General features: G+C 40.8%; 1 protein-coding gene across 1 annotated transcript; it reads left to right on the forward strand.

The window, feature by feature from the left end:
* Positions 1-7,608: 7,608 nt before the first annotated feature.
* On the forward strand, positions 7,609-9,617 carry foxl2a (forkhead box L2a). Its single transcript, XM_076144407.1, has one exon. The coding sequence runs from the start codon at positions 7,888-7,890 to the stop codon at positions 8,806-8,808; it is 921 nt and encodes a 306-aa protein (XP_076000522.1). The 5' UTR covers positions 7,609-7,887; the 3' UTR covers positions 8,809-9,617.
* Positions 9,618-10,495: the final 878 nt, after the last annotated feature.

Consider the following 10,495-nt stretch of genomic DNA (forward strand, 5'->3'; position numbering starts at 1 on the left):
CCTGTGTGTTATGTGTGTGTGCGTGCTTGTGTGTGTGTTCCATTGCCTGGTTTCCTGTTTGTTATTGTGGTCATGACAGAGGCCGGAGAACTGGAATTGGGGAGGTTTGTGTGGTGTGCTGTGTGCAAGCAGATCCAGAGAGTGACACTCTGTTGGCCAAGAACAGTGTGTTTTAGTGGTGTGCGTGGTTTTGAGATCGCGTCTTTATACTATATTTATTCAGTCTGTAGGATCTGTATGAAGTCTGCAGTACAGCCTTTAAATGTCAACTTTTAAGATTTATGGCCACATATGCTGAAAGAAATGATGGTCAAATCCAAAATGAAGCATCTGTAACTGACTAAAAGTGAAATAATTCAAAAAGGAAAAATGTGTTTTTAGATTATGGACAAAACAATGTTGTATTGTTTTACCCAGAAAGTCAAAAACTCCTCCTTTACACTGTTCATATTTCCAAAGTTCTCTAAAACTCTCAGATATAAATATATTGTACTCTCTTGTTCATTCCATATTTGTTCCTTTTATTATATGTCACTGTTTTGTGTTTTATCCACATGTGTATGTGTGCCAGCAGATTAAGCTGTAATGCATCAGAGCATCGCAGACAGCAGCATGTGTTGCACTAATAAGGGAGATTGTCATTAGCAAAGTGGCGTAACGTATGTCTAATGAATAATCAAGAGATGGAGAGATAAAGGAGCTGCACAAGAACAATGCTGATGAGTGAAAGAGCCAGAGAGAAAAAAGGACAGCGAGAGAGAGAGAGAGAGAGAGACAGAGACAGAGACAGAGACAGAGGACAGCTGGTGCACAATGAAGTCTGCCTTGCCCGATAACATCTCTTACCTTATTCACAGCAACCCACATACACCCTGGTCCATTGTACACAGGCAGACTGGCATGGGAGGGTAGGGAAGAATAACCTTGCCTAGTTTCCCTAACAACGCTTCATTTTGAGATAGAGCTGCATTGTGTGTATGTCTGTCAGAGAGAGAAATGCACACAGCAATCCATCATTACTGAACCTTTCCTGTAATTTGGCAGTTGTGTTCAAAGGTGGGGTCTTAATTAGGAAGAATATCTTGAAAGCACTATAAACCTAATATTGTCCATTTTGTAGAGAGAGTGAGAAGAAGTTTCACAAAATAACATTTTTAGACAAGTCTACAAAACATCATATTTAATATTCAAGATTATAATTTTCTATATCTACCTCCATCATTATTAAAGATAAGTTAAAGCAGCATCCTCTTAGCTACGCATGAGTAGTTGTTGATTCCGTTTGTATCCAATTTGTTCAAGCAGGATTCCATTTAAGTGTCCCCTGTCCATGCATATCTTCGTCCATCAGATCCTTATCTGGACTCAGATGAAAAGCCACCTTCTTTTATGGAGATAAGTGTATTACTTCTGACAAAATCCGTATGAAAAATATTTAAAAGGAATTTACAAGCAAAGATAAGAAATCCTTTCAAAAAGATCCTGAATCCGAACCCTGGATCTGGGTCACACTCCTCCACAGAGAATCATTCATATCAGTTTAACTTTTTGAGTAATTGTACAAACAATCCGAATAAACAAACTCACTATCTAACTAACAGATACAGGTGAAAACAGGTAGGTGATCATGCAACCACATTGGCAGTTGACACATCTACCAGTCATATCATTCCTCATCCAGACCACCAAAGCAGAGTGAACCCTGTTCCACCCCAAGCACAGTATGCACAGTATAGCTTTGCTGTTCTGCACCATTAACACACACTGTTATCACATTCAGCTCAACTGTAAAGGTCAGTCTGCTCATCTTTTGATTCCACCCATCTGTACCCACCATCTTTCAACTGCAGAATCCTCCGTCTATGGCTTCTAAGTGTGAGAAACGGGTGCATGGAACGGATAGTTTGTGTCTGTGCTTTTACATGTACATGCCTGCGTGTACGTGTACATATTTACATGCTTGTGAGCAAGTCTACGTCGATCCGTAGAAGCGCTTTCATGTTGATACTCATGCACATGTAGCAGAAAGAGAAAGTGCGTGTGTAGCTTAACAAGCCAGTGTTTGAATGTTCTCCTCCCGTTTCTTGTCAGACAGGCTTTGATCTGTCTTCGGGGTGTCAGCTGGCGGCCATGTTTGTTTACCCAGCGAGGTAGGCTACCTGTGTAATTACCTCTAACGAAGTGACTTGTTTTGATTTGGCCTGAAATCTAATCCCCAGCTGGGGATGAAGATGTGGCAATGGGCTGATGTTACTCGGGTATTTTGAAGTGTGATTTTGGCTGTGGTTGTGACTCGGAATTTCATATTTTGAGGGTGAAAATTCTGGCTTTGTTGCACATGCTGCTCTTCTTTTATTCATAACCACCCAAAGATTTGATAGTCACGGTTATTGCGCTGCACAATTACAAATTTCTACTTACTTTCTCTCATAATCTCTCACACATGAATGTACAGTATATGCATGAACACACAAGAATTGTACTTCCTTGTGATCTCAAAGCTCTCCGTTGGTTCTTCACACACACACACACACACACATACACACACACACACACACACACACACACACACACACACACACACACTTACGCTCCTGTGAATCATTTAAGACCTGGATTCAGTTCAAGAAAACCTCAAAGAGAATGCTGTTGGCAGGAGGCTGCAGCACTTCACCTCTCAGTAAAGGTTAGCGAGAACACAATGTGGCTCTCCTCTCCTCCGTCCTCTCTTTTCACCTCTCTCCACACCTCCCTCTGCCTCCACTTTGACTTCTCCTTCACCTGTTCTGTTCTCTTTGACTATGGCTCTCGGTTGCAAACTTTGTGTTCTTTTTGTGTACGTTCCTCTGCTCTGATCTTTCATTCCTTTCTATTTTTCACTGAGGAAAATAATTATGGCACATGTGTATTTAAATGTTCAAGTAATTTATTCAGATTAATGAACCAAATTATTTATACACTTATGTGTATATATGTTTTTTATATATACAAGAAATGTGCATGACAACAACATTGAGTTGGAATTTTCCATGGCTTTCCATCCAAATGAACAATATACAAAAATTAACAATTTCTTCCTAATTAGTATTTAGGTTCTGACTAGAATAACATACAGTATGTATCTATGTCTCTAAATGTACTGGCATTGTGGAATTTCTCAAGCAAATAAAACTTTAGAAATAGTGATGATTATATGAATTTCTATTAGGAAATAATAAAAGACTTCTTTATATGTAGAAAACACAGCACCAGACTCCATTTCTTTTCAGTGGTGTGATGGATCATGTCCATGTCACTGCAGTACTGTAGAGAACCAGAGACCTTTCCATAAGCTTCCTGCACCCGATAAGAAAGGTAAACACGCCAGGCCACCAAAACACACATCACCCTTCACACAGGAGCTACGGAACGGTGATGTTACAGAGGTGGAGGTGCATTTTCAGACAATGAATGAGTGTTGGGCCGAGTGTTGATGATGGACAGCACAAAGAAAGGAAGTGTCCATCACACAATTCAATGACTTTTAGCATTTTGAAGATATTCTTGAAGCGCATGCACATACACAACACCTCAAAAGTTACATGTGTGTATATATTCCTCCTCCAGGTCCCACTCCCCTCTGCATCCCTCTCCAAACCTTAATCCGTGCGGGTGGGGAGGTAAAGGAAAGAGGGGGAATCTGGTGGTCATTGTTTATTTGCTCTGTCCTCTCTGTTCTTTCTGAAAGGAACAAGAGCCATGTTTAAGACACTGCATGAGGGCTGAGGGTAGATCCTTCTTCCTCTTCACCCCAGTCCTGCAATCATCCCCTTCTCCTCTTCCCATCCTCATAAGGATTTCATTGAGAGGAAGCAAGGCCTTGTGGATTAATGCAGGGAAAAGCCGGATGCATGAACCAAATACCCACCCAGTAACATCAAACAAGGAAAACCAGACCGTCCCATGCAGGCAGATCCATCATTACTTGTTTGGACCACCTGACCATCATCCCCTACGACTCTTAGTGACGCAGTGCATCATATTTTATATCAGTCACAAGCAGTTCAAGACCCACAAGCTTAGACATAATAGCTAAGTGCACATTACATCTTTAGGCCATGTGAGGCATAACAGAGGTAACAATATTCTTTGGCAGGCTTTTAAATATCTCTTTTGTTGACCATATTTCTTATCACCTTAGAAGTTCAATTACCCAACAATATGCAAGGTTGTCTTCATTATTTCATTCTATACTGAGAAAACTAAATAATAGTTTGAAAAAAGAATTGTCAATACTACTACTACTACTACTACTACTACTAATAATAATAATAATAATAATAATAATAATAATAATAATAATACAATGACAGATACCAAACAATGAATGCAATTATTATTATTATTATTATTATTATTATTGCTGTTGTTGTTGTTTCTATATCCTATTACCCTGTCTTCTTGTAAGGGCCATAGTTTCATCCAGACCGGGTGGTTCTTTTCTTGGTCCGGACCTGACCCAGTGGATCCGTCCGCCGCATTCCACCCCGCGCACCCTATTATAAACATCCTAGTCCCGGACCTGCGAGGGCAGGAAGAGTGTGAGAGCAGGAATTCCACTCTTTTTAAAGTCCACCAGGCCCATTACAGCAACGGGTCTACATATGAGTTTATTACTGACCTACACCACACACACACACACACACACACACACACACACACACACACACACACACACACACACACACACACACCTATATATGGGCACCTATATATGTCAAATAAAGGAGAACCTATATGACAGAAATACCTCAGTGAATGACCCGATTACATTATATGAAGTTAACAGTGAGATCGGAATTATCATTAAGTATCATAAATCTCACGTTATTAGTATGTTGGTAAATGGGAGTGTGTATAAAGGGGGCTACAGCAGGCCTTTTAGACCTGTTTTATGAATTTAATTGTGAGGCAAAGAAAATTCCGTTCCATACTGTTCAAGCTCAAAGAACTTGATAAAGCGAATGTAAAGGTACCTAAATGGGAAACACTCGTCATATAGATTCAGGCCTGAAATTCCACTTCACTTTATGAGTTACAGTAAAGGCCCGTGTATGCATTTTAATGATATGCACATAAAATAAAAATAAAAGGAATTATACACAAAATGTTTAGGCGCCTGTTTGTTTTAATCAGTCTATCTCCATCCGTCATTAAAGCCTAAAAAGGCGTCATGTTAACATTCCGAAGGCCGCTCAGGTTTCACGACCTTGTGTTTTGTTTACGGCTTTTGTTGTGACAAGACGCGCGTGACTGAGGCGGCTCGAGCGTGCGGAGGGTTTGAGAGGGAAAAAGAGAAAATACTGCTGCGTCATAACCTTTATACCTGCGGGGGAAACGCGGCAAATACAAAGAGGTACACACTCTGTAGGCTACTTAATGACAAAAGGAGTTGACAAAAACACGTTTAATGTTGATAACAACGACTCACTCACTCAAGACTTTTTACATATTGGAAATATTTTGGACATATTTCATGCTAGGCGTCAACGCTTTAGCCTAATAGCCGTGGACCACCGAGAGACCTCTAAAATGGTGAGGTGGTGGGCAGAGAATTGAGAAATTGTTTCACTGTCAGTCATATAATGTTTATGTAATTACGTGTTTTTATAAAAGAATAAGTGTTTACTTCGCTCTTCGCTGTATTCAATATGTTAGCTTAATATATGGGACATTCTGTGTGTTTCCGGTGATAATGTGGAGTTGCTTCTTATCTTTCTGCCCAACATGTGTGTTATAAAGGTCAGTTTTATCTATATATTAGATAAACATTACATTTTGACCATTAAATAATAAGAATTTGGCTCATGCTCCTTTGGGTGATTTTCTGGGATTTCTCCTTTTCAGCAAAACTGTTTCATGAAAGCCAATTAAGGAGTATAGGCCAACTGTAGCTTTCAAAGTCTATTAAGAATATAAAATGAGCATCGTGACTAATCGAAGCACAATGTTACTTTTAATGGTGCTCCTTTGCATTCTTGCAGGGTTATTCCTCCTACTCTTTTTGTGTCTGGGAGCTGATCTTGCGTCGTCCTCCAGGATTTGAGAACCATGAGAGGACAAGCCGACCACAGACTTTCTCTGGAACAATAAAAGAAGACTAAACAACTCCCGAAATCCTGAGGTAGAACTAAATACACACACGAACACACACACTGTTATTCGACAACGACAAAAGGTTAACCTTTGTGGTTTCTCTTTTATTTTTACTTACTTATGAACTCCCTAATCATATTTATGCTGATTTGCGTGTCCTGTGAATTAAAGTAAATGTCCTTAGTAGTATGAGAAATGAATACAAATGAATGATTCCTGCATTGATATCGAAATATTCTCGCTGTGTGATTGCTTCATTAACTACACATGACTGATGAATTTTAGCTACCACTTTAAACCAGGCCTAATGCTTGTAATGTTATGATGATGTTGTTGAGATTATCTGCGTCTTTTATACACGCGAAAAAGACATTGAAACAAGAAATAGCAGCGCGTAGTAACGCCTGAAAGTGCCTCCTGTGAGTGTGTGGTAATTGCACGTTGAGAGATGGCTGGCTCTCAACGCGGCTCAGCTGCTCTGGCTATAGGCTGCAGACTGGGTGCAGGGGGTGATGACACACATGCCAATGCTGTTCCACCTGCACACACTCCCAGAGCACGGAAATACACCCAGAGAAAGCCGACGGGACCCTCATGGGTGGCCGAGGAAATGTATACCTCTCCATACACCTCTCAATGTGAGCTAATTAAGCGCCACTGTCCCAGATTGTCTCTGAGCTGCGTGTGGACTGTGTCCTGGGCTTGTATGGCTCTGAGTTAAGTAGCCCAAAGAAATATTTGGAAGCCCTAATAAGCGATTGGCAAATGTCTGGAGGAAATCTTGATGAAACAACTGTTCAAATGCTGTCGGGATGTCCATGCAACATGAGAGAGGAGAGGGTCTATAGTCCAGGTTTCACACATGCACATAAAACATTATTGCGCCTCTGAAATGTTTCAATAAAAAATTAAGACTTTGGTTAAGTCTAGGATAAGGGTTGAAAAATATTTTCAAATTTGTACAAGTTTTAGTTATTAAGTAATTAAGTGTATTTTCTTTCACATCGTTTCTTATTTCTGATTGACATTGCCGTTGACGTTGCACATAAAACAATAGCACTGAATAATACAATTAACTTTCATTCTTTCTCTCTCTCTTGCTTGCTACTAAACAAAAAAAAATGCGTGGTTGCCGTTTGTGTCAATAAAATGTTTCTTTGACGCATTTAGATTGTAAGGGTTAGTAAACTTGTAAACATTTCTGCAGGACAAATGTTTCTCAAAGATGATCCCAATTAAATATAAATATGTATAAAGGGAATTCTGACTATTCGTAATTAGAAAACCCCTGAGAATCTTGTTATTGATAAGCATTGATAAGTATTAGTATTTCTGCAGTGTTTTTTTCATTCACGTTATACCCATTGGAGGCGGAACTCAAATGAGCACAAATCAGAATCCACTACGTCGCTCCACTGAGAGCGGTGGAGCAGATTCAGCCTGTCTGTGGACCTGAAAAAAGGGGAAGGGATGGGCTTACTGGGGCACAAACCACAACTTGGTTGCGCCTTCGTCCGAAAGCAGTTTAGAAAAATCTCCGTTGAAGGGAGAGGAAGGTCTGGTGCGTATCCAGTCAACTATACTGCCACAAAATTACGATTTCTGAAAGCGCGCAGCTCGGAAGACAACTTTCAATTTGTGGTGCATGTCGACGCTCTGCAACGCATCATTCTGTCGCTGAGGTCGCAAGTGGCGAGCAGAGTTTTGTTTTTCAACATTTGTACCGGATTTGTTTTTGTTTTGGTGTGCGCAATGATGGCCACTTACCAAAACCCAGAGGATGACGCAATGGCCTTGATGGTTCACGACACCAACACGACCAAGGAGAAAGAGCGACCAAAGGAAGAGCCGGTCCAGGACAAAATTTCCGAGAAACCGGACCCGTCCCAGAAGCCACCATACTCCTACGTCGCTCTCATTGCAATGGCTATCCGTGAGAGCACGGAAAAGCGCCTCACTCTGTCCGGTATTTATCAGTACATTATCAGCAAATTCCCCTTTTATGAGAAAAATAAAAAAGGGTGGCAAAACAGCATCAGGCACAACCTGAGTCTCAACGAGTGCTTTATCAAGGTTCCACGGGAGGGTGGCGGAGAGAGGAAAGGGAATTACTGGACCCTCGACCCGGCCTGTGAGGACATGTTCGAGAAGGGGAACTACCGGAGACGTCGCAGGATGAAGCGGCCGTTTAGACCACCGCCGACCCATTTCCAGCCTGGGAAATCCTTGTTCGGAGGTGACGGCTATGGCTACCTGTCCCCTCCCAAGTACCTGCAGTCGAGCTTCATGAACAACTCCTGGTCGCTCGGCCAGCCACCCACTCCGATGTCCTACACGTCCTGTCAGATGGCGAGCGGCAACGTGAGTCCAGTCAACGTGAAAGGGTTGTCAGCCCCCTCCTCTTACAATCCGTACTCCCGGGTGCAGAGCATGGCGCTGCCCAGCATGGTGAACTCTTACAACGGCATGAGCCACCATCACCACCCCGCGCATTCCCACCATCCCCAGCAACTGAGCCCGGCCACCGCAGCACCGCCCCCGGTCTCCTCCGGTAATGGAGCAGGCCTCCAGTTCGCTTGCTCCCGCCAGCCCGCCGAGCTGTCCATGATGCACTGCTCTTATTGGGAACACGAGACCAAACACTCAGCGTTACACACGAGGATTGATATTTAGAGTTTTCCCATAAAAGGGTCTCTATTCAATGAGGCTCTTAAATAATTAAGAGTCGATTCCTGTGATTTCAAAAACAGAACCAAAAGTATTTTGGAGAGATCTTTCTGACGAGCGCTTTGGGCCAAACTGGAGAGATACACGAGAGCTGCTCGTCAAAATGTAAAGTGGAGGTAAAGCAGTCACCGGGACACAAGGTAGCACAACTCTTCAGGGCCATTTCGTGCGTCTGTATTTCACTCGGACTGGTGGCTGTGACTTGATATCGTAGCCAAAGTTGTGTTTACGAGGCACTATTCCTTTTCACAGTGACGGACATTAGCATTTCCATTTGTTTGTTATTGGCATGCGTAATGACTTATTTCACCTTTACGCACGACTCATCCTATGCTATTGCCAACTGAATCGTGAACATGAAATGCCTTAATTAAATCATTACTTTGTAATTAAATCAGGGCTTCTTGGGCCTTCTAGTGACTTATACTGCGCATGGTGAAATGTCCCCTCTTGTCATGGTTGTGATGCCCGACTATAGTGAAAGTCGGGATAGGGTTTCACCAAACTACCAAGAAAATTTGGACTGCAGGGCTAAATGCCTTTTTACACTTATTGATCATATGTATGTATGATATACAGTTTCCAATGTGACACCAGCCAGTGCCAGGTTTGTTTATCTTTTTAATTATTTTTTTATAAACGTGATTAGCTATATTGTCTCATTCATGTTGGGGCCATGTTTAATTTTAATTAGCACTTTTGCTTTTTTTTCTAGGTTTGTGAATTTCTTAATAAACATGTATTTCATTAAGTAATACAGTGGTCATGAAGTAAATCTGTTTTATATTTTAGGATATTTTAACCACTGGTAAACCATCAGCAGTCAGTAAATAACAATGAAGAACATGGTAAAGGCTGAAAGACCACCAAAAATATATTTTTTTTATCTATAGGACGTAAAATAATGCCAACATGCTGCTGTTTTTCCAAAAATAAACAATATCAACGTTCCTTTATAAACTTCACGCAGGCTATCTTAGGTATGGTTTAATGCATCTGAACTGCAGTTCCACTGTGATATGCCTACTGCCCATTTATCCATTTATGCATATTATATGACCACACAGAACCTCGAATATTACCACTACCAAAAATAATGATTAAAATGACAGTAGCATAATCATGTGATGTGCACACGCCTAATGCATTTCTGTGCAGTTCAAAACTATTTTATTACTTAACAAACTCATCGTGCAATTCAAATAATATTTCAGCTTTATTACTTCATGAAACACGATGTGTTCCACTTTGATATGGTTTAATTATTTAGTTGAAAAATGAGAGCCAGTTGCAGCTGAAAAGGCATGGCCGTTTTTTTTAGCTGAAACGCAAGGATGAAAAAATACATATGCAAGTTTTACTGGATTGATCAAAGAAAAGGCCATCACAGATCGTTGATTTGAATATTTTTATAACAGATTATATGATATTACATATCCAATTGTTATATGTTACAGTCTATCATCAGCCATTTCTGTCTTCTACATCAGACCTTTAAATAACCCAAATCAAACCAATACTACTCCTCCTCCTACTGCTAGTATTACTACTACTACTACTAATAATAATAATAACAATAACAATTATAATGATAACAATTTGTTATGCAGCTGAAAGACAATTTGTTGTCGTT

This window comes from Genypterus blacodes, unplaced genomic scaffold, assembly GCF_046128005.1.
Source record: "Genypterus blacodes isolate CSIRO-AG114 ecotype Tasmania unplaced genomic scaffold, CSIRO-AGI_Gbla_v1 ptg000003l_1, whole genome shotgun sequence".
Lineage (NCBI taxonomy): Eukaryota > Metazoa > Chordata > Actinopteri > Ophidiiformes > Ophidiidae > Genypterus > Genypterus blacodes.